The 27,375-nt window shown below is 25.4% G+C and overlaps 1 protein-coding gene across 1 annotated transcript in view; it reads left to right on the top strand.

The window, feature by feature from the left end:
• Positions 1 to 22,085: 22,085 nt before the first annotated feature.
• LOC135923860 (lambda-crystallin-like) overlaps positions 22,086 to 27,375 on the top strand; it is a 32,507-nt gene continuing 27,217 nt past the window's right edge. The window contains exon 1 of the mRNA XM_065458842.1: positions 22,086 to 22,193. Coding sequence (XP_065314914.1) covers positions 22,156 to 22,193 — 38 coding nt within the window. The 5' untranslated portion in view covers positions 22,086 to 22,155. The remainder of the gene's footprint in view (positions 22,194 to 27,375) is intronic.

Genomic DNA, 27,375 nt, shown 5'->3' with positions numbered 1-27,375 from the left:
TTCAATGGGATTTAACTGAGGTGAATAAGGTGGTAGGTATTCAATCCTACCTTTATAAGAATCGATAAGATGGCTTCTATGGATAGATGCATTATCCATTACAATGATTGCATCTGGTGGTAGGATACCAATAAGCTCCGGTCATAGAATCACGGAATAATAGCCCATTATAAGCTCCGTCTATTATTTTATAATGAATTACCCCTCCAATTCCGATTTTACAAAGGATACTTACATTTTTACCCTTAGAGGATGGGATTTTTATCATTGGACGGACATTGTATGGCGCCCAGGCGTAGATTGGTACAACATGCAAGTTTATTCCAGTCTCATCTAAGAAATATAAATTTTCTCTTGGGATATTTAAGATCTTTGCACAATAAATTTGACGAATATTAATAGCCCCGGGAGTATTTCTTCTATCAGGCTCCTTGCCAGCCCTTTTTTTAGACCAACCAATATTTTTAATATATTTACTAATTGTGGTTTTGTTTTTGGACTACCAGGACGTAAATTTTCTATTATCTGCTGGATAGTAAGAGTATTATTATCCATCAATAAATTTATGATGAGTCTTTCAATTATGGAAGTATCTTTTTTTTACTTCCTCTTTTTTGAATATTATATTCTTTTAAAGGTTCTCCATTTATATCTGGGAATGTGTCCCGTCTAAATTTATGAACTGATGCTGTAGACATTTCGACGTATTTTGCAATGTTTTTAATTTTCATCTGTTCTCTTTCTGGCATTGATAACATTTTAGTAACTATATCTAATTTTTCTTTATTCCAATATTTGTGTATTCTTTTTGGTCTTTGAATTCTCGACGAAGATTGGGAGTTTTCATTTAAATTGGAAAAATTAGTATTACTATTGGATAATAAAGATTCTATATTAAACATTTTTTTTTATTATTTAAGAAAAATTAAAAATAATTAATATGTAAGTATTTTAATTTTTTATTTTGAATTAAATTTTAACACATTTTTTTTATAATGATTAATCAACTATAAATCTTCTTAATTAATTGCTTGTCCATATTTAATTTCAATCTTTATTCTAATAAAAATAAAATCTTATTTTGTTTACCCCCTTTTATAGTATATTTAAACATGTGTATCGTTTCACTGTAAGTAGAAAATAATCTTTATGAAAATATATTTCTGACGATCACAAAGATAATTTTTTATCCGGCAAAGAAAATAATCTACATAATTCACTCATAGAATTGCCAAGTCAAAAATCTCGAATTTAAGAAGAAATTTTTTTTTTGGGGGGGGGGGGGGGCGAATATAAATCTTAAGATGGGGTTCGGATTTCAGTTTTAATACTATTATTCACAAATATTATCACTTTTTGTTAAAAAAATAATTACTCATTTCGTATAATACAGAATTTAAGCCATACTATTTATATTTAAAGCGTAATAACTATTGGCCCAGTAATGGTCCCAATCTAGGATTTTGTGCAAATATTAAGATATATAATGTCTATTTGTTAAAAAAATTTGAAAGAAAAAAAAGGGCAATTTTTAGTTTATAACCATTTCCGGTTTTCTATTTCCGGTTTTTGGTAATAAAATTATTTTTAATATAATAAATTTTATATCATATTAAAGGGCTATTCTAGAGTTATTTAATAAAGTTTAAATTATACCTTTAGCTTAATTACTTTTTGAGATATTTAAAATTAAATATGGTGTATTTTGAACTTTTCGCGTTTCTAAAGATGGCCATATCTCATGAAATAAGCTGAGTTGAGAATTAAAATTTTATATTATTGCTAGTTAGTGTATATACTACCATCATACAAATTTTAAAAAAATTCGAAGAGGGACGGGTTGAATCTTCAGTTGATTTGATATGGAATACAACATAACCTGTATTATATTCTCTAACCAGCGTCTACATGAGCGGGAGGAGTAGGAACAGTTTCCATCCTATTTTTGTTGAGGGGGTAGGAGGTAAGCTGCTTTAATGGGGTAGGATAAATTTTTTGGGGAGTTATCTATTAAATTTTGAGATGAAATAAGACAAAATTTATTGCTGTAAAAATTAATACTTTTATTATAGAATTATTATAATACAATTATCGACCAAATCTATATATTGCAAACAATCATACACATTGTTTTCCAAATAAAACTTTCTGGTATCCTTTTAAATCATAATGGCATAATAATTAATTCATTGTAAATAATGGAGGTTTTGATTGAATTTATTATCTAAAAAATAAATTCTTTATGATCACAAAATTAGTTGGTAGAGATAGATTAAAAGTTATCTATAAATTCTCTGAAAAGAGTATCAATATAATTATAAAGGTCAAAATAAAAATAAAGAGACACCGCCGCCGAAGCCGGTGGGAATTTTTTAGGGAGGTAGGCAAATGTTTTTGAAAGGGGTTTGCATCCAATGAAAATCCTGTCATGTAGACGCTGTCTCTAACTGTCAAATATGTCTGTAAAAGTGGAATTTTACTTAGTATTTTGTAACTAATTCAATTCTATATAATAGAGGAATATCAACTATATGTCTACTTACTTTTATAAATAAATTTCTTATACTTGTTTGGAATAAATTATTACCATGCTTTTATATTAATGTATATACAAGTAATTTATTATAATTTATATAAACTAATAAAAATATATTTAATATTAGTTCCAGACTTATTTTTTTTGTTAAAATTAACCTCCTATCGTGAAAATATTTTATCACTTATATATAGACTACGCCTATGGTTTCACTGCGACAGCGGAATCTCTTGTATTATAATGTAATAATAATTTATTTAATTACATCAATATTTTTTGCAGTATTTCTTTTTTAAATTAATGGATTTGGCTAAAGTATGAGATGAGAATCACGAATAATATTATATTATCACTTGGAAAAAAGAAGAGATACTATCGACTATTTCAAGAGATTTGTGTGAGTGTTGAGGCGAAAGAAAATTATATATGATTTTAAGATTTATAAGCCTAGACTTGAACCTAAACAAATAGGTTTAATGTTAATGTGAACTCTAAATAACAGTTGTTATTCCATATTTGGATACATTTTTGACTCAAATCAAGAGCGATATGTGATTGATAAAATGGCTCTATCTAATTTACATATATATATATACTACCAATAAATCCTTTTGAAGATACATTAAATCTTGATATTGTAAAAATTAAATATTTGGTAAATTTTCTTTCTAGCATATAAATATCTATGAAGGCCTCTTAATTTCTAAATTTAAATCTTGGTATGAAAGATTAATTATAAATAATCCTCCAAGAAAAGCTTTAGATATTTTAGAGTTCTTTCCAAATATATTAAAATTATTTAATATTAATTTTTTATCACCAAGTCATTATAAATAAACAAAATAATTGCAACCACACAAAAATAAAACAATACTGGAGATGATTAAGGTGCCATTCGTTTGGCTATCTCGGCTCACAAATTAGCCCCCACTTCAATAAATCCACTTATTTATCTCTCCTTAAACACAGAGATGTGAATCATAATATCACCTCTTCTGGGAGCCTATTCCTTTATTTTAGATTGTTTATCATTATCTTAAAACCCTCTAAAAGACAAAAATGGTTTGGTTCAATGACTTCCGCTCTTCTCTCTTCTATGATTTAACAATCAAAACTATCATGTCCCAGAAAAATTGTTGAGTAATATGCATTCTAAGTATATTTCAATGGAAGATAATCATTGATACAGAAAATAAGTATCAAATACAATTTAGTAAACTAATAATTTTGATTATAGAAAAATCTAGTGTTTGCAATGATCCTGTCGGACCGACGGTCCGGTCCAGTTTGGTCTCATCTGACTATTGGGACTGACGAGACGCTCCTGACCTACATCACATTCCCATAGTCCGATCGCTCCGACCAAAGACCGATTAAAAAAGATAAAAGTTTACTATGAATTGCTTTTTAGTTAATCATGTTCATTAACACATAAAACATGAATATTAATGCCTAACACTTTATAATAGCTTATTTATCGATTACTTTTTTTATTCTTCCTTTTCATTCATTCGTCAAGTAATTCAATTAATTAGAAATGGAAATTGAAATCATAAAAGATGATAATATTATTGAAACACCACCCTCAGCCAAAGAATAAATATTGATTTAGAAAATAGTATTAGTAGTGCAAATGAAAAAAATCGATCAAATTCAAATTTGTAATATGTTAAAGAGTTATATAAATTTTTTGAAAGGATGATTCTGGGAAAACATGTAAAATATGTCTCCAGATATTTAAAATTCTTCAAGCATAAGTAATTATGAATATATATCAAATTGAGAGCTCAAAATTTAAAATAAATGAATAAAAACTTCATCAAATAAACCTATTTATAATAATGATTAAGACTGAAAACAATAAAAACCCAAGATTAACGAAATATTGTATTGGTATTGGATGGGTAAAAAATGGAATAATTTTTGATTTTTTAGAAGATAATTAGAATATTTATTTATAAATCAATTTTATTTTATAACCAAATATCTTTCACATTCAAAAACAAAAACTAATCAAATATGATAATCAAATTGATTTAAATTATATTCAATAAATTTGTATTGGTTTAATCTTTTTGTAAATAAAATAATAAAAATGATTTGATGATATAATTAAAATCTTGGTAATTTAACATATTTCATTTTTAATGAATTTCATGCAGAATAAAAATTTATAGTCTGGTCTCATTTTAGATAAACGGACGAGACCGTATCGTTGCAAACACTAAAAAAATCCATGTCCATGAAAGGTCTAAGCTCATATAAAGAAATATAAAAAGTAAAAGGTCCAAATTATAAAAAAAATCTAAAAATTTATAAAAATTCAAAATTCATAAAAATTGAAAGTCTTATTTCTTTCAAAATTTTATTATATGTAGCTTTAGGATTAATTAATAAATTAAAATTTCAAATTTAGCCGAACATAGGTTCAGAAAATATAGCATTTTAATCTATATTCAATTATAAAAATTCTTAATAAATATTTAATAAATCATTCATTATAATATATTTGGACCTAAAGCTTACAAATATTTTATTATTTTATGTATTTAAATAAAAGATCGTAAAAGGTGGGGAAGGGGGGGGATTTGCTAATTTATGTGATATATTTGCTTAGTTCCTAAAATTCGCATTCTTCTTCTTCTTTTTAAACAGTAGATTAAATCCATTCAATTTGGATAAACTAACATATACGGTGTGATGCCTAAGAAATGTACTTCCTGCGATAATTAATCAGAATAAATCATTGACAATTAACGATAAAATATGCAATAACTGATGTAAAAAATTACATGCTTCGACCAGTAGCACATTTCCTTCAGCATTCAACGCTGCCCTAGAACATCTAAATAATTTATTACCATTAATAAGCGAGACATCAATTAAGAAGAAACGCTTAAAGGGAAAAAAAAGATATCCTATTTAAAAAAAATATTGAAAATCCAGAAAAAAATTATAAAAGATGTTTTGAAAATTACTTCAGAATGGAATTAAAATATTAACGATGAATGTGAAATCATGAAGCAAAAAAAATACATTCTCGAAATGTAAAATTAAGATATTGACGGCTTTACCAAATTCTTGGACCCTAAAAGCAAGGAGAATTTTCTACGATAAATTTCATGGCAAGGATGGCAAAAAAAATTGGCCAAGGAAAAAGGTGTTTTATCCAACCTGAATATTATAAAGCCTAGAATGTTTTTCGAGATTATATTTTAGATATTATTGGAAAATTTTATAATTCCAATTAAAATAGTCGTATGCGGCCTGATAAAATCCATTTTATATCAATAAAGGTTAGAGGAGAGAAGTACCAATCGAAGAAAAGACTCATTTTATAAAATCTTAAGGAATTATATTCTAAAATTAAGCGGCAATAAATTTACAGATTTAGGATCAATTTTTAAAAATTTTATTTTCAACTAAAATGTTTAATTATTTTAAATCAAAATTTCAAATAACTCATAAGAATTTTAAAATAACCATAATCTAAGCCATCATTAATTTGATTTTGGAATCAACGCGGAATAAAATTTCTTCATAATAGCCAATAGCAAACATTACCAAAAGGTTAGCAGCTTTGGCATCCATATGAGAATCAAATATTAAATAGCTTGAATTTATCTTAGTTAAGTAAATATAACAGGAATTAATTCGCATATGGATAATCGATTTTATTTTTTTATACCTTTTGGCGAGATTATCTTTAGTTTGTATTAACGTTTTATTTTATCGTTACAATGTGTTTGATTCTTAACTTTAAAATCAATTTATTTTATGGTTTTATATTTTGGCTAAAATTGACAATTTATATTTTTTGTATTTTATAACTTTTAAGTTAATTATTTTTTGATGATTTATTTATTTTCAAAAAGATATAAAAAGAACATTTTATTGTTAAAAGAAAGGATAATAAAAAAATGTAATTTTATAAAAAATATGACAATATAAAATGTATAATTCGTTTATTCTATGTAATTTAACAAAATGAATTCTTAAAAACTTCACGTTTCTTCAGATGATGAATATGAAAAAATAAAATAAAATTATAGTTAAATTATATTCGTATTGTGAAAATTTTCAATTTACAATATATAAAAAGTAAATTTTTTTGTAAAATTAAGTATTGTTTTCAATAAAATTATAATTCAAAATTTATTTGTATTTTGTAGTTATTTTTATGAGGAGAAAAATTCAATTCATCAAACAATAAGATAGAGACCTCCCCCCTCCTTTTTGCCCCAAAAAATACTTTACCAGATCTTAATAACTATTCTTTCAAATATTAAACATAAAATATTTGACAGCTTTTAACTTATATTACAATTATTGATCATTATCAAATATTTATAGAAAGTAGCAATAGAATAATTATTAAAATCCTATCTCATAAATCTGAGCTCGGCTTAAATTGAAAATTGTATATTTATTGATTAGTCCTATATCTGTATATAAAATTTGGGAGAGAAAAATGCTGATTTGATTATATGATCCGTTCCGGTTTTTGGCATTTAAAAATTTAACAATATCATTATATAACTTTAAAGGCTTACCATTAGGCTCTATCAAGAAATTTAAATGACTCTTCTAGAATAATTATATCCAAAGATATCTTAAATTAAAAAGAGTGCAATTAGCCCAAAATGCCCCATTATTTGACATTTAAAGAGCTGTATCACAGACCTGTTTAGAGTTGGAGGCAAAAATTTTATTTTTTTTATTTTATAATATTTACAAACTCTTGTAAAAATTTTAGAAAAATCTGAAGGGGTTGGATAGAAAATCTGGCATTTGTTAGATTTGACATGGAATTTACCATATATCATTTTTACTGTATTCAACAGATACATTAATTCAGATTATTTTTTAAACAATTTATAAAATAAAATTAAAGGAACGGCACTCCTCCGCTCCATCCCTAAATAAAGCTAGCTCAGGGTTCTCAATCAAGTTTTGAAAAATAGCAGCGCTCCAGGTGTTTTTTGAAAAAATGTAGTGGCACTCTATAACAACTTTGATTATTTTATTTTTAATAATTTTTAAATGTTTTATTTAATTTTTATGTAAATTTTCATATTTTTAACAAGATGGTCAATATTAAAAAATATAAAAATATATTATTTAATATATTAAGAAATATATTAAGAAATATGTGTAAACAAATCAGTGGCATATCCAGGATTTTTCTATAGGAGGGGTGGGGGTGGATTTTTTTTGAGCTATTCTTTTAAATTATTCATAATTCAATAATAATTACATTAATATTTTTAGCTTTTATTTAGTAATTCGCGCTATGGATATTTAAAGAAGAAATAAAGGTTATAACCCTATTTTTTATTATTATAAGTTAGGAATATTACATTAGGCTGTGTCCAAAGTATCAAAAAAATTTAATCGCGCAATTTGCGCAAATCTAGCGAAAAAAAAAATATAAGCCATTTTTAATGGAAAATTAAAATTTTGGCCTAAATCATTTTTTGGTATTTATAGAAATTTGAAAAAATCATTTAGGTCAACATTTTAATTTTCCATTAAAAATGGCTTATATTTTTTTTTCGCTAGATTTGCGCAAATTGCGCGATTAAATTTTTTTGATACTTTGGACACAGCCTTAAATAAAATTTTTTCTAAATATAAAATTGAAATAAAGTTTACGGTTATTTTTTTTTTATAAAATTGACATAAAGTTTACGGTTATTTTTTTTTTATAAAATTAACTTTAAAAACTAGCCTCAGCTTAAATTCTTATACAATATAAATAGAATTTAAAAAAATTTATTAAAAATACTAATAGTAGTGTGTATAAAATATTGACTAAAAATAAGTTTTTTTAAACTTCTTATCAAATACAATATTGTACAAAAAATTTGATTAAATACTATAATTATAATGTGATTTTTAATTTTCGTGGGAATGTTGCCAATTCATCAAGAATTTCGTTTGTAGTTGGAACCAAATCTATGTGGATATTTAACAGAGCTAACCCATTTAGCCGAGATTCGGAAGTAGCACTCCGTAAACAAGTTTTCAACCTTCTCAAGTTAGAAAAGGTCCTTTCATTCGTACATGCTGTAATAGGCAAATATGCAAGAATATAAAACAACTTCAATTGGAAATTGAGCCAAGGTTTCTGATATTGATTGAGCGCATCAATAGCATGCTTAGGTAAAATAGCCAACGTATAAATATTTATACCACGAATCAAATTCATTGATTATATTGATTTCAGTATCAATATCATAGGAATAAATTTTGCTAAATATTTAATTTTACCAATAGTGGCATCAGAAAACGAAGAAGTGTCATTAGGTAATAAAATTTGAAGATTGCTAAAGACTTGTTTTTTATCTAAAACCCGTACTTTAATTTGCGATAAAAAAAGTATCTAAGAATGGAATGAAAATTGATATTTATATCAATTTAATCAACATTTATATTACATCAATTGCTTAGGTGCTAGACGAGGTTTAATTATTAGTGTTATTTCACAAGATTTAGCTTTCGATTCAACGTCTAGATAAATATTATGAAAATATTAATCTACATTCATTCTTAAATATGAACCAAATTTAAATTTGGTTTTACAAAGTAGTGTGGTATATATAATGTTGTTAAACGGCTCGTTTTGAACCGATTTTTAAAAACGGCTAACTCAATATTTTCGCAAGAAAAATATTGACTAAGCCTCGAAATTTCGATACTATATATCCCTTTGCTCCTTCTATTAACAAAATTTTCAGGCTTGAGTAATATTTTTCTGGATAAAATACTGTGTTAGACGTTTTTAAAAATCGGCTTAAAACGAGCCGTATAACAACACTAGATAGGAAAATAATTTATTAATGCAACTAGCAGCAAACATAAGCTCTGATTGATATTGCAAAATTTTAACGGGGGAGGGGGGGGGGGGTAAAATTTTTATTAGCTTATATTGATATTTATGAAAACAGTCAAATATGCTGGGGGGGGGGTGATCAATTTCTAATTAATAAACGCCAAGAAAATTTGTTAGCAGAGTTTTCGAACCAATCAATAAAATTTGGTAAAATTTTGGTTTGTGGTGAGTCATAATTATCATTGGTTATCTTTTATTTATTTATCTGTCATATGATTGGTTAAATTTTAATTATTTTATTTTTTAAATATTTTTTTGCTCAATCTAGTATATCCACTTTTTGGTAAAAAAATTTTATTATTAATTTTATGCATTTTTTTGTAAAAAAATTTATATTTTTTTAATTTTAAGCATATATTTTGATCAACGTTTTTTGAAACTAAATAAAAATTGCACTGGTTAAAATTTAAATAAAGGGCAGGGTAAATCGGGTAAAAAATCTTTATGTATTATAAAGATGTCTAGCACATTTTAATTTAGATACCTATTCCAATTGTTTTTCTTACTTATATTGCATACTGTTATAAATTATAAATTTTTTAACAGATGCTTTTTTCTTAATAAGTTTTTCTCTAATTACATATTATTGAGAATACAATTATATACTTCGTTCTGGAACGCCATCTGAATCAATATTTCAACCAAATCCAATAATTTGCAATATTTGGCCTTAGCCCACGTTGGCCACTCTAAAAATACTCCAGCTTCAAAATTAATTGCAATGTTCATTAGGTATAATCATTTTATCACAAAATAATTTATTTAATAAAAAAAACACATGTCGTGCTTTTTATAGTTGAGAGTGACATTCTTAAAAAAGTTACTAATTACAGCTAATTGTTGTTGCATTATTTCAAAAATAAATATTACCGTTAAATTTAAAAATTAATCTAAGGCATAATTTTTAATATAAAATTTTTATTATAAATTTTTACAAATTTTAATCAAAAAATAAAATGTAAATAATTTGCATAAAAAAATAGAAGTAATATGAAAACAATTTACATAAAAAAATAATTGCACCAATTTTTTATCTCACAAGTTATTGCATGGGAATAACATCTATAAATTATTATTCATAAAAATTTTAGCTTAATAATTTTTAATTTGACTTTAACAATATATTATTTTCAAAATCTTCTTTCTTTCTTCTCTTCTCTTCTCTTCTCTTCTCTTCTCTTCTCTTCTCTTCTCTTCTCGAAAAGAAAAGAAAAGAAAAGAAAAGAAAAGAAAAGAAAAGAAAAGAAAAGAAAAGAAAAGAAAAGAAAAGAAAAGAAAAGAAAAGAAAAGAAAAGAAAAGAAAAGAAAAGAAAAGAAAAGAAAAGAAAAGAAAAGAAAAGAAAAGAAAAGATCTTTCTTTCTTTGGTTTAAATTTGGGAAATCTTCATGAAAAGATAATAAATGAGCTATTCAACAAATTTTGAAAAATTAACAACTAGTTATCTTTACACTAATTATTTTAAATAGTGCCTATTAAAAAAATTTTCGTGTTTTAAAATATTAAAAGATAAAAAAACTTTTTTAAAAAATATAAATATTGAAATAAAATTTTCTTATTTTCAAATTTTTATGAAATAATGAAATATTCTCATATTTTTCTTACACTTTTTTAAAATAAAAATTTCCTCACAAATCATATGTGAAAATTAATGTTTCAAACTCTGATAAAGGTATATGTACTATATAATAATTTAACAAATTGTTATTTTTTTAAATATTATTTTAAATATCATTTATACTGTTGTTAACAATAAAAATTATCCTACTTAAAAATTGAATATTAGCCTAAGATTAAATGATTATATTACATAAAATAGAATCTACAACATTTACAAAAACATTCTAAATATAATTTAATTTATTTAAATTAAATTAAATGTTAAATTAAATGTTAAATTTAAAATTTAATTGGATATCTGTTTTATAATTTAATAGGTAATATATAAATATATTATATTAGTTTTATAAATAAATATAATTTAATTATAGCACAAGACGAATGCAATCCGGGCAGTCCGGCGTAACTACCGGAAATCCCGCAACCACAATTAGGCCCTCAGTCAATACCACGTCACCAGGGCGCCCCGTTATCACAATATTCACTAGACCACCTTTTAACATGCCTTGGCCCCCTTTTATTAACTGGGATACTCCTGCTACTCCACCCGCTAAACTTGATGGACATCACGCCGAAGATACAACTAATAAAAGTAAAGGCACGATTTCTGATTGAAAAGTCCGAATTATAAAAAAAAAATCCTTCATTTTAAAATTAGATATCATTATATAATAAAATATATAATATAGTTGAAAATTGTAAATGTTAGAGATTAAATATTTTGGTTAAATCTTAAACCTTCATTTATTATCTAACACAAATAAAATATTAATCATGATTAATAAAGATAATGGTCATGGCATAGTTAGTTTTAACGGGTATTGTTTAATAGGCTTTTCTAAATCAAGATCAGGCACACTTGCAACATATTAAATTAACTAGATAATTCAAAGTAACCCATTAACACAATCTTTAAGAAAACATTTAAATTAAAAAATATCTTAATCCTACTTTCTTACAATTCTTACTAACATCTTATTAAAATTTATTACAATAATTATTTTAAATTCAATTATTTTTATTTCAAATATTAAAACTAAATGTAAAAACAAATTTAATTAACAAATTTTATGTAAATTTCCATAATTTCACATAATGATTATTATCGAAAAAAAAATATATCCTCTGAAAATATTAATCCTCTTATTTATTTTTATCATATTATTCATTTCCGACCAATCAACAATATGCAATACTATTGATGGACGGCTACTCTATAATATACCAAAAATATCGTAAAAATGACGTAAACTGGGACAAAAATCATTAATCCTAAACATAAATTTCTCGTTTTTCCTTTATATAATACTAGCTAATATTCCAAAGAGTGTGATGAGAATTTTTTTGTTAAAAAGTGAATTAGTGTACCCTTATTTTTAAGTGAAGTGATTCAGAAGTTTTCCATTATTTTGTAAAATATTTTAATGAATTAATTTTAGTACTTTCAACAGGAGCGTAGTCCCACGGCAAGGGAATATCCAAGCTACAGGAGCCAAATTATAAGTATGGTCACAAATAATTTATCGGGGATAACCCAGTCTAATAGTGCTTCCCTCCCCCTAACAAAATCTTGACTATTTCGTACCGGCTTGTAATATTATAAAACTTTAGGCCCAAGCCCAAGTTTTTATTTTAGACCCATACCCGGCCCATCATTAATTAATTTTGTTAAAAAATATGATTAACTCTTATGAATATAAATGGGTGCACCGGGAATTAGTCGAAAGACATTTGCCTATACCTTTTTCGCCTAAGGAGCGCCAAAGAGTCTTAACAAACGCCATTGCGAGGTCTAGTTAGCACTCATTAGCGCTGTTGACAACATTTGGGATTTGTTAACAGTCATTGGCGCTTGTTAGCACTCATTAGCAATTTGGCGCTCCTTGGCCAAAAAATCTGCAGGCGAAAAATCTTTAGGCGAAAAGAGCAAAATGTCTATAGGGAAAACATAGTTTGAGTACAATAAAGGTGTTAAAAATTATCTTACATCCACAATGTGTAGCAAAGGTTCGAGCTGTTATTTGTAAGAGTTCAGGTTCGTTTGCCATTTAGAGACTAAAAATTAAAATGTTAGGGTTCAATTACTATTCAGCTGCTTATTTAAAAGTTAAGCTTTTAAAATAATTATAAAGGCTTTTTGGGGTACAATTTTTGTAATATTTATTATATCATTATTGTTATACAAAAGTCTTAATTTATCATTATCTAAAAAAAAGATTTTTTGGAATTAAAAATGATTTACTTCATATCATATAAAGTAAATTAAGAATAACTTGCAAACTATGTATAAAAAAACATATTAAAAATATAATTTAGAATACATCAAAAAATTAAAAAAAGAAATTTTTTGTAAACATACATTAAAAATAGAAGTTAAAAGGAGTTTACATCTAGAGATAGCAAGTAAATATAACCAAATACTTCTAGAGTTGTTTGGTCGAGGGATAGACAATTTTAAACGATTTTATAAGAAAGTAAGAGGCATACATTAAATTTGAATTTATTAACACTTTATTATCAGGTTAAAATTACATCGTCCCTCTAGTAACAATAAAAATAAGGTATTTATATATTATATTTTATATAATATATTTGAATAGCTACATAACACGAAGGCTTTTCCAAAATAAAAATTTAAAATAAGTTTTACAAAGATAAGAATAAGGTTAACAAAAAATAAGAATACAAAAATATTTTGCGATAACAAGTTAAAAAAATAAGAGAAGTCAATTTGAATATTTATAAATTCAAATATCAATATTAACAGATTTTCTAAAATTATCATCTAACAAGATTCCTTTTTTTAAAATCATATATTATAAGTTAAAATGAATAATTGTATTTTTAGAATTAGAATTAATGATGAATTGAACAAAATATTATGACTGATTCATTTTTGCAATTTATTTTATACCTTTTTAACATAAAAATTTTCGCCCTTCGCATGTGGTTGTCGGAGAGGGAAGGGTCAATTTGCATAATATTGAAAATTCTTAAAAAAAAATTTCACAATGAAATTGCTATAAAAATTAAAAAAATTTAATTTTATATCCTTCAGTGTTTTTAAAGGTTTTGCGATACTGTATCGACAATATTGTATCCATTACGATTTTGTGTATCTAATGGTATCGATCATACTTTTGAAATTTTAATATATCGTCATTTTAGCCCGATACGTTACATATAACGGCATCGAAAATTGATGTTTTCATTTGTTTATCCTAAATGATATCAATTTCCTATTTTTCAATAGAAATAATTATAAATAAAAATATATTTAATTTTCTTATAATAATAAAAAAAATTATTTATTAAATTAATTAATAAATTATTTTACATTATATTATATCTTGTATCTTACATATATAAGAATTTAGATTTATAAAAAAATATTTAAATGGTTTATTATTTTATTAAATTAATTAATCCAAGGTATTTTATATTTATACATAAATAAATATTGAATATTATTTGAAAAAAATCATCCATAAAACCAAAACCTTGATAAATATTTTAGCATAAAGAATAAAAATTAATCCATTTTTACAGGGTTTGCCATTATTTACGAACAGAAACTCATATTATTAGTGCATAAAATATATAAGCAATATTTTTTATATTTTGTCCCCATTCAATTCGAACATCATAAAAATCATTAAATTACCCATATTTTAACTATAAATTCATATTTTTCAGCATCTATTAATAATATATAATTTTTTACATTAAATGATAATTTATTAAATAAAAATCCAAGTTTACAATCTCAGGGGACTCAAAAAAAATTTAAAATTATTTTAAAAATTACCTTTTATTTTTTAGTTAACTTACCTTCCTATTTTTAGTTGTAAAAAAAAATCAAAATTATGAGAGGGCACCTTAAATTTTTCAGGAGGCGCAAGCCCTGCTTCCTCCCCCTATAGTGACGCTACTGTAAAAATCAGCTTGATATATATAAAATTATTTTAAATTTTTTAAAATAAATTTATTTGCTTAAAATTTTTATTACAAAACTACCTTTTTGATTTCCAATATCCTTTTTATTTCTAATAATCCTCAAATATTAATAATCCTCAAAAATATTAAATCCTAAAAAAACAATTAATAAATTTTATAATATCAATTTGACATTTCATACAATATATTTTTTAATTAATATGTTCGCCAGCTGCAACACGCCCACCCTTCATACGCCGAGTGTCCATCTCTATATGGTCTCTTTGAAGTTGAAATTTACAATTCTCGGATTCATTCCATTATCGTATCGGTGCCATTGACCCACTATAGTATATATCAAATCGTCCATTTTAATTGCATCGGCCGTTGGTATGTCTGGAACCGTTCATGATACTGATTGAATCGTCCCTTTTTGTTATTGATTTATGGTATACTCTTCCGGAAATGTTTTCTATATATTCACTTTGTGATATATTGACAATGAACGACATGAACCTGGGGCGTCACTAGCCTTTACAATCTCAAAAGGCTCATCTCCCATACCACCCAATAACTCTGAAGAATAAAATATAAACGACTAATTCAAATCATAAAACTATATGGTGGTTAGAGCTTCCTCTTAGATAACTTTATGGAAGCTATATAGGTGATCTAGGAAATTATTGTTAGATATTAAATTTCTAAAAAGATTATCTTCCATTTTTAATGATAAATAAACGACTAGACAGTGACCATTATTATTCATCTAAATTATGCAATCAAATACTATCAGCAGCAGGAGTAATAATCTTAAATTACATAGCCACACAAATAATAGGTGCTGGTTAATTTGCAGTCATAGCCATGACACTCAAGATGTAAACTCATATCAGAATTTATTATGTTAGATAAATTGATAAAATAAAAACACAAAAATCCTTGGAAGAAAGTTATTTACACGGTAAGGATGTCATATTAGAAATGAATCATCTAGTAACTAGAAAATAAGGAACAGAGGGTTATGATGAAAGCAATTAAGATTTTATATACTATTGTCGCACCCCCTCTAGTTGGTATATTATGTTTTAAAATTAAAGTAGTTTGTAATAATATCAAAAATATACTCATATTAAAAATTTAACTCAACTGTTTTTCAAAGAAGAAAAAAATAGCTTTTCTAATAATACGTAAAATAAGATAAGAAAAAAATATAAAATAAGGATTACATCCATTGTGGAATAAATAAGATAATTAATATTTTTTTATTAAAAAAATAGATGGCGTTAAAGAATTGAATGCAAATTGTTACTTATATTTAATATCAAAAGCATTGATTAGTAAAGTTATCAGTGGCGTCGCTAGGGGGGGGCGCAGGGTCTCGAGCCCCCTGAAAAATTAGAATAGCCCACTGAAGCAAAAATATTTTTTTTAATGGCTCCTTAATATTCCCTTGAACTAAAAATAAATTATTTTGACTGCCCACTGAACGATTTCTTTTATAATTCAATTAAGTAATTATAGTTAGAAAATGTTTCATTTCTAATATGGCATTGCCGTGTAAATAACTCCAGGCTTCAATATATTTAATTATTTTTAGTGTTTTTATTTTATCAATTTATCCAACTTAATAAATTCTGTTATTAGTTTACATCGTGAGTGTCATGGCTATCACTGCAAATTAACCATAATCTATTATTTGTGTAGCTACTTAATTTAAGTTTATTACTATAACGGCTGAGAGCATATAATTGCATATTTTAGATAAACAATAATGGTCAAGTGTAGTCGTTTATATATCATTTAAAATGGAAGATACTTTTAGAAATTTAATATCTCACAATATTTTTCTCAATTACTTATCTAGCTTCTATAATGTCATCTAAGAGGAAGCTCTAACCACCATATAGTTTTATGATTTGGATTGGTTTTTTATACTCTCTCCTTCAAAAATTGTTGATTTGGTTTAGGCCTATAAATTTTTCCTTATTAGTCCATTCTATAAAACATTGTCTAAAATGGTTACAGAGATTTATACTAGTTTGATAACCTTATGTCAATATAAGTAAGAATTATATTATTGCATTAGGTGATTTTTTATATACCAGTTTATTTTGTATGCATAATATAATAAATGACAAAATTTGAAAATCAGAATAATTGTTCAGAGTTAACAAATTTTTAAAAAGTATAATATATTTATATAAAATCCGGCCGAAGGCCGGGCAAAAGCGGGCCGAAGGCCCGCAAATTGGAAGGTATGGGGGCTTTTTTAATTGAGCCCCCTGAGAGTGTGAAAGCTAGCGACGCCCCTGAAAGTTATTATAATATTAAATATTTTATAACTGTCAAATATGTCTGTAAAAGTTGCCATTTACCTAATATTATGTAACCAATTCTATATAATGGAGGATTATCAACTATATGTTAATTTACTTATTATAAATAAATTTCTTATACTTGTTTGGAGGTTGGAAATATTTTTAGAAAGAGGCATGGTCAATATATTTAAAAATGATTAACATAGTTAATTAGTGATTTTGAACTCGGCTATTTATTAAACATGTTAATTTTCAATTAATAAATGAATCTATTTATCTAAATAGGGTTATAAAATAATTCAAATAATAAAAATTTAATATGGTGCAAAAAGTTAACGAAAGAAAAGTGAAATTGCGTTTATTGAGTTTATTATATTTTTACATTAATCTAAAAAAAACTAAAAAACTATTATCAAAAAATAAGGTATATATATCTTTCATATTAAATATTAAACAAAAATAAAAAGTATCAAAATATATTACAAAAATATTTTAAACATAAGCAATGTTACAAGCTAAAATAATCGTAAATTTTCATCAACATATTAAATAAGGTTATATTCAAATAATACCAATTAAAGTTATATAAAATATCAATACAAATTTAAATATAAAAAATAAATTCCATTATTTAACATTCTCCCTCTTCTGAGATGTGAGAGCATGTTGTTTAAATGGTCTGTTATTTTGGTTGTTCAAGCAGGGGGTCGCTAGCCTTTACAATCTCAGGGGGCTCGTATGGCGCTGATTAAGATATTGCAGTATTATATTTTAAAAATTTTTTATAGCATTTCTAATCTATTTCGATGATCTTTAAAATAATTTTAATTTTTCATTTCAATGTTATTTGCATTATTGAATTCAGCAACATTTGTTTCACCAAAAAAAAAATGACCAACAGTTTCCAAATTAGATATTAAAACTTGGTGTTATAGTTTGAGATTGATTATATACTACTGGTACTATATATGGGGTTTCTTTTAATAATATAAAAGTATTTTTTTTTATCATCCGACAATTCGAATCTTAAAATATAGTGATAATAATGCCAAAAAGCCTCGTTATATTCATTATCATTAGAAGAAAAAAATTCCCAATCTTTTGTCAATTCCATCTGGGACAACTTTCAATAAAGGTAAACAATATTGCATAAATTTTTAATATTACCTAAGTCTCTTTTAACTATAAATCAGAGACCGGCAGGCCCGGCCCTAAACCCGGCCCGGCTCGATTTTAAATTTTTTAAATATACCCAGGCGGGCCGGGGCTAAAAAAAATTTTTTTAACATATCCGGGCCGGGCCTAAAAAAAATTTTTTTAAATATATCCGGGCCGGGCCTAAGATTGTTAAACCCGGGCCGGGCTGGGCCTTAATATTTTTTATAAAAATTTTTACATTATGAGTTAATGGTTATAAGATTATATTATATTATAGTTATGATTAATATAATATTTGGTGATGGTTAACATTACCTAACAACCCACAGATCGATCTAATTATTAATTTCCTGCGAATTTATTTAAAGTATTAATATATTTTTTTTTATAATTCATATCTAAATTTTTACAACATATTTTACCAAAACAATCAAATAAAGGAATATCTTAAATAAGCCCCAATATTCAAGTATTATTAATATATTTTTTTATAATTCATATCTAAATTTTTAGAATATATTTTACCAAAACAATCAAATAAAGGAATATCACTTCTTAAAGTTTGTAATACCTTTCAAAGCGAAAAGGAGAAATAAAATTGATTTTACTTAATATAAAGCATTTTTTAATTGAAAAATTTGTTTTACACACGTATCATTTTATTTCTCTTTTTCTCTGTCCCAAATTCAAGCAATTACGTATGTAGTCAGGGACAGATCGCAAAATGACGGAAAACTATATAAAAGATTATATTAAATTACAAGAGGCTCAGGAAGTAAATGAAATACCATCGACCAGTCAAATTATGTCTGTTGTTAAACAAACTGAATCGTTTTATGACAAATGGGGTGATGGTAATTCTGGTAATATGTCAATACCCGATGATGAATATTATAATTACATAAATAATAGATAAAACATTTAAAGTGGATAATTTGTTAGAGTGGTGGGCGGCTCATCAAAGCGAATTTCCAATTTTAGCAAAATTGGCAATTCCTGCTTTAAGTGCAAGCTGTGAGCGGAATTTTTTCACTACTGGGAGCATTCTTGAAGAAAGAAGAAGTAATCTTCGACCTGAAAAGGTAGATATGTTTCTCTTTCTTCATGATAATTTTTGAATTTTTAATATCTTTCTTGAGTATAGGGTTTCGTCAATCATGCTGGTTTTTTACTTTGCAAACTGTCAAAGATTTATTGCTTATTATATTTACCTTGAGTCATGAAAGTTTTTAATCCAACATTTTTCATAACTTTTTTTACAATATTATATAATACAATTATCTTTTTTTGTTAAAAATTTATATTATAAAATAAATTATATTAATATTGTGCAATTAGATTATATTTTCAAAATACTATTTATTATACATGCATTTTTTTAAATAGCGATTTATTTTTATTTTATAAATTAAATAGTAAATTAAATACAATATATTATATTCTCAAAATATTTTCCATTTTTATAAATTAAATATTAGTTTTATATTTTTAAATGTAATATAAAATATAGTATATGACAAATATTATTACCATTTTTATGAATATTAGTTTTATTTTTATAAATGCAATATAAAATATAGTATATGCTCAAAATATCCCTTTTTATAAATAACAGTTTTATAATTTTTATAAATTCAATATAATATTCTCAAAATATTAGCTTTTTACATGTATTTTTAAATAATAAGCGATAATACTCGCTGAAAAATATGGTAAAATACCTCATAGGTAAATTTTTGTATATACCTGGTCGAATATTTTATTTTTTTAAAAAAATATCCGGGCCGGGCCGTAAAAATTTTTTTTTTAAATATCCGGGCCGGGCCTTAAATTTTTAAATCCGGGCCGGGCCGTAAAAAAATTTTTTTTTTAAATATCCGTGCCGGGTCTAAAAAATTTAAAACCGGGCCGGGCCATGCAAATGGTACCTCTGCAGGTCTCTGCTATAAATATTATGGGCACTAATTCTTTATTACTCTGCTCTTGTAATTTGTCTTAACAATATTCCTCAATATAAACAATATTTGCTTCTTTAATAATGGGACAATCAATTGTTTCAAATAATAAATTAAAATATGATTTATATTTTAACAGTAAAGTCATACTATCATATAAGTTATTCTATCAACCTGATCATGCATGGAAATTTTAGCCGATTACCACCTATTATCTCCCTTATCTTTTCAGAAGATTTGGACCTTCCGCTTGCTTTTCATAATTTTATAAATTTTTCCATTCATCCATTTCAATTTAATTTTGTATAATTATTGGTTTTATTTTATTAATGGCATTAAATCACGCAAATATACGGGTTAATTTTTTTTTGTATTATTGTATAGTTTGCTTTATATCGGGTATAAATGTCAAGAATGATATTTCTAATTTAAAAAAAATCAATATATAATTATTACAACTTAAAATTATCATATAAATAATAAACTTTAATATGTTTAACAATATTTGTAGAGGATTATGTTAAACCCTTTATCATTTTTTTTGTGTTTACAGGTTTGACATTATACATATTCATTTGACTTGAATTATTTAAAAACGTTTACATCTAAAATTTTAAGATTGAGATTTGATTCAGGGGAACTTATTTCCATAATTTATCATTCACTACATTCTTCACTATCATGAGTGTTAACCATCCTACAAATTAAAAAATATTAGATAAAATTGATAATTATTTTCTTTCGAGTTACATTTAATTTATATAGAAAAAAAATATATTCTTATTTATTTCATTTTGATTTTTTTAATTTTTATCTATCTATCTATCTATCTATCTATCTATCTATCTATCTATCTATCTATCTATCTATCTATCTATCTATCTATCTATCTATCTATCTATCTATCTATCTATCTATCTATCTATCTATCTATCTATCTATCTATCTATCTATCTATCTATCTATCTATCTATCTATCTATCTATCTATCTATCTATCTATCTATCTATCTATCTATCTATCTATCTATCTATCTATCTATCTATCTATCTATCTATCTATCTATCTATCTATCTATCTATCTATCTATCTATCTATCTATCTATCTATCTACTACTCTATCTATCTATCTATCTATCTATCTATCTATCTATCTATCTATCTATCTATCTATCTATCTATCTATCTATCTATCTATCTATCAAATTTTTTATACATGAATATTAAAGAGAATCTTTTGAATAGAAGATTTTAGATACTCCCACTAATGTATCTGTTCAATTCAATATTGCTAAAAATGTTTTTACTTATATGTGGGGATCGATAAATCATTGGAAATAAAATATTTCATTGTTAAAATAAATAATGATATTCAATATATTTGCTAATATTGATACAATATGTATTACTATTTTATAGATGCATTGTATAATTATTAATGAATTATTTACAAATAAAGTATCGATAATTTATCCTTCGTATTAAATATATGTTGGTAAAAAAATTTACCTATATCGATAAACTAGTTTAGAATTTGTATAGGCATGTGTTTCTATACCCTTAGTTAAGAATTATGATTATTCTAAATATTACTAATAATTACAAATAGCTTTATTTTAGATATGTTTAATTAATCATTACGTCAGTCTTGTCATAATTATGTCATTCATCAAAATTTAGCAGACCATTAGATTAAAATTACTTAAGAATTTGCATTGTTGGATATTAATATTTTCTAAATGGAGGCTAAAAATGAAATTATAACTATCATTGGAAGGTAGTTTTATAATTTTTATTTATGGTAAATGATCTAAGATTATCAAATTTTTATAGTATAAGTCTTGAATTATAAAGCATAATAGCTGATTGAATGTTTATTCAATGAAAAATTTATGTATGAAAATATATTTAAATTATATTCATACAATATCTACTATCTATAATACAAAACATTGCTCATTGGCCTAACTAGAAGTGAGAAATATAAAAAAAAACCCTTCCTAAAGCTAATAATAATTATTCATTACACTCCTTGCTCCAAAAATTAAAATATTTAAAGAAATAAAAACATAATAATTTTAATAAATTGAGGGCTAATTTTATATTTAAAAAGGATATGCCATAAGAATTGATGTTTGACTGAGTCAAAAGCTTTGGAAATATTTATATAGATAATAAAGGTGTCAGTTTTAAAAATACGAGCTTTTTCGAGTCTGATCTTTATGGCTGTAATAAGTTCTATTGTATTGCGTCCGCTCTATGAGAACCTATAGATTTATGAGTATTGGTTTCGATAATTTTGATAATATTGTTGAGTTTGAAGGTTGTAAGAATTTTATAAAAGGGGGATGAAAGAGTAATACTTCTATAGTCATGGATTAAAGAAGGATATGGGATTTTGGGGAGGTTAATAATAGTGGATTTGCACCAGTCGAAAGGAATGATAGAGAAAACACCTCAAATTAAAATATTAGTATAATAATGATTCAATAAACCTTAATCAATTATAACATAATAAAAAAACAAGAGGCTATACAATCTTTATCTCCAACCATTCTAATAATCACAATGGTGTGTCATTCATCATAAAATTCAATTTTAAAATTTACAACAAACTTTGTACCTTTAAGTGACAGAATAGCCAGCATTACCTTGAACACTAAAGGTAAAAAATTTATCTAATAAATGTCTATACTCCTGCCAAACTTTTCGATTATCCTTCTTTTATTTTTTCTCTTAATAATTACCTTAAACACATTAGTCCTAATCATTTCATTATTATTGGTGGTGATTTTAATATGAAAATATTAACAAAACTGTTGGCTTCTCTGCATTAGAACAAAATACCAACAAAGATGGTAAACTTAATATAGACCTATGTAATAAATTTAACTTAAAAATAATTAATACTTTCTTCAAACAAAAAAATAATTATTTTACCTTTTTTAAATATAACTCAACATATAAAAGCCAATTAGATTTTTCCCTAACTAGTACCAAAATGTCCTCATATACATAATTTCTCTATTCTCAATGATTTTGTTTTATCTGATCATAGACCTATTTCTTTAAATCTTTTCATCAAATCCTCTCTCTTGAGAAACATTAACATATCCAATTCAAAAAGCCAATTAGATTTTTTCCTAACTAGTATCAAAATGTCCTCATATATTCATAATTTCTCTATTCTCAATGATTTTGTTTTATCTGATCATAGACCTATTTCTTTAATCTTTTCATAAAATCCTCTCTCTTGAGAAACATCAACATATCCATTTCAAAACAACCTTCATACCCATTGAATAAAAGATACAATGTCAATAATTTAAATATTCCTCCTTTAGCATAAATTCCATAATGATTTAAAACTAATATCTAACAATAACCCATGGCATACCATTCATAACTCCATTATTAACATGGCTAATCTACATTTAAATACTAAAACCTTATATCTGAATTGGAACAGTTCACATACTACTCAGCTTATTTACTCTTTACCAGCAAAAAACTTAAAAAGAAGCCCCTTATCAAATCCATATTAAATCAAATTAAAAAGTCAATCAGAAAGGATAAACGGAATTACATTTCATCTAAACTTAACCTCATTTCTGAATTTAAATTTTCAAATGATTTATATAACGCTTTTAAAACGTTAAAATTTATTTCCTCATCCAACGACAAAAAAATTCATAATTTGAAAGTAGGCAAGATTATAATAAAAATTTCAGTTGACCAATTAAATATCTTTATCGATCATTATAGATCCCTGTTCAATAATTAAATTCCCCATTCTAAATCTCTCTCTTCCCTCCAATTATTAATAAACACTCCTTTTCCTTTATATAAACAAGAATTTATTAACATTATCAAAAATATGAAAAAACAAAGCCAATTTAGATAATATTCATAATCAATTACTAAAAGCCTTCCCGGAAACTAATCTTCTTTTCCCTAATTTAAACAATATCTGGAAATCAGCTACCATTCCTCTCGACTGGTGCAAATCCACTATTATTAACCTCCCCAAAATCCCATATCCTTCTTTAATCCATGACTATAGAGGTATTACTCTTTCATCCCCCTTTATAAAATTCTTACAACCTTCATCCTCAACAATAATATCGAAACCAATATTCATAAATCTTTAGCTTCTTATAGAGCTGGACGCAATACAATAGAACTTATTACAGCCCTAAAGATCTGTTAAGGTTAGAAGGGAGTAAAGCAAGATATTACAAAAAGATTTAAAACTTTTATTAAATAAATATATTTTTTAAATATTTAACTACAATTTAACTGAAAAACTATAATAAATTTATCCTTTATATATATAAAAAAAACTATTAAATAATTCAATGAAACCATTAAGTAAAGTTAATATAAATTGTGTAAATTAAATGAATGCGACATACAAAAATTTTCGCTATATAACAACCATTATAATTAAATAATAATCCATGTTTAACAAGATCAGACTCGAAAAAGCTCATATTTTTAAAACTGACGCCTTTATTATCTTTATAGACATTTCCAAAGCTTTTGACTCAGTCAAACATCAATTCTTATGGCACATCCTTTTTAAATATAAAATTAACCCTCATTTTATTAAAATTATTATGTTTATTTATGAAAATAGTCTAATTCATATTAAACATAATTATTTAATTTCCCCTTTCTTTAAAATTAAATGGTTGCCTTTCCCCTTACTTCTTGAATTTATTAATTAGCGACTTGATTAATTCCTGTGATTTTAAAAATGTCAATTGGTTATGCTATGCAGATGATATTTGTATTATTACCGAAGATTTCAATTACATTAATCACATTCTAATTACAATATCTTCCAATCTTCAACTCATGAATATTAAAATTAACTTCAATAAAATTATTCATTTCAAAAACATGTTAAATTATATTGGTATTACAATCAACTCTAAAGGTTCAATTAATCCTAATATCTAATCTGCCACAAAGAAATTTTATTCTCTCAATAAATTCTGGAATTCGAAACTTATCTCAAACAAATTCAAAATTCATGTTTTTAAATCCTTCATCCTCTCATCACTAACATATGGAATTGAAACATGGGATAATTCCAGATCTAATCTGCATAAAACTCAAATTTTTATAAACAAATCTTTAAAAAACATCTTAGACATTAAATATCCTCTTATTATTTCTAACTTTAGTCTTTTGAACACTTGCAACATTCTTCCTCTTTATAGGCTCCTTACCTATAGAAAACTAGAACTTCTATGCCATACTCTCAGACATTATCACCATAGTACCATTTCAGATGCAATCTCCTATAAATCCCCTAAGACAAAAAACAATATTACTTATACCCAGGGTTGCCATGTCTCCCCCCAACAGCCGGAGACTCCCGCAGTTTTTTAGTTTACACGCAGACATTTCTCTCCCGCAAAACTACCGCAATTGGAAATCTCCCGCAAAAATCTACCGCAATTTTTTTAAAAAGTTTTTAATATATAAATAATAATTTTGAGAGACAGTAATTGATTATTTTTATATTTTAAAAATAAATTTTAAATATTTATTCGAAAAACATGTCTAGTTTATAAATTTCTTTCTATCCTGTTTTATTTTTATCCAATAATAAATCAACATCATTTCATTCTTCAGTACAAAGGAGTGTATCAACATTGATTGCAATACAAAAATATTCTCCAAAAATAATAAATAATACAGATGCAATTACAGTTGCGGAAATCGTATACACCTATCATGTGGTTCAACATTCACAGAGCTATATCATCACAATGTGGGTCGAATCTTTTTCCCATGATATTTAACGACTCCAATATAAGTGCAAACCTAACAAAAATGAGCACTATCACAAGTGTTTTAGTACCTGAATCTTAGAGGTCAATTCTAGACGATTTGAAAGATGGGCATCCATATGCAATTCTGACGGATGCATCTAATAAGGGAAATATTAAAACATTTCCCTTGATCTTTCGCTATTTCAACAAGAATAAGAACATTCCAATAAAACTGTTAAATATTTTTCCTTGGATAGTGAAAAATCCAACGATGTAACTAACCACATAATATAAATATATCTGATTCAGGGTTATCAATGAATTGCATGTCCGCTTTCTGCGCTGATAATGCCTCTGTAAATTTTGGCAAAAACCTAAGTGTATTTACCGAATTGAAGCCGCACAATAATGAATTATTACCAATTGACTGTATATGCCATATACTACATGATTCTTGCAAGAAGGCACTATATGTGGAGGTCGAAATAATTATGATGAGATGTTTTAACGAATTTAATTAATCAACTATAAGAGTTAATGAATTAAAAGGGTTGGTGGAGTGCTCTGACTTAGAATGATGTGAGTTGTTGCGATATGTACCTATCAGATGCTTATCGTTAATACCAGCCATCGATAGAATTTTAAAATTTTACAGACCTTAAAAAAATACCTTTTAAATAAAGATTTTAAAAGCTGTCCTAAAATTTTGAAATTTTTTTTATGAAATAGCAGAAGCATATTTGGGATTAGTTTCACATGTAGGAAATCTACTTCATGAAGTTAATATTCAGTTGCAATCAGAATATTCTTTATTAATAAAGATTCACAAAATCATGCTACAGCTCTGTTCATCTCTACAGTTAAAAAATTGATAATAAATTTTATGACACTATTGCTAAAAATATTGAATGTTCAAATAATACTCTAATTATTACATTTTTAAATGAAGCAGATATTTTTATTAAGACAATTTTAGAATATTTACGATCAAAATTTGATTTTAATAACTCTATTTACAAATGTATAAATATTATGACCTTGGAACAGAAACTGTCAATTGATGGATTTTGTAATTTAATAAATATATTAAAAATACCAAAAGACATTGATGTCTTGTTTGAGGAGATTGTAATTCTCTCTATTTTTTATGATTCGCCAGAATACTTAGTTAGA

This window comes from Gordionus sp. m RMFG-2023, chromosome 2 (assembly GCF_954871325.1).
Source record: "Gordionus sp. m RMFG-2023 chromosome 2, tfGorSpeb1-WG-v2, whole genome shotgun sequence".
Taxonomy (NCBI): Eukaryota; Metazoa; Nematomorpha; class Gordioida; order Chordodea; family Parachordodidae; genus Gordionus; species Gordionus sp. m RMFG-2023.
This window is presented reverse-complemented; position numbering and strand designations above follow the sequence as displayed.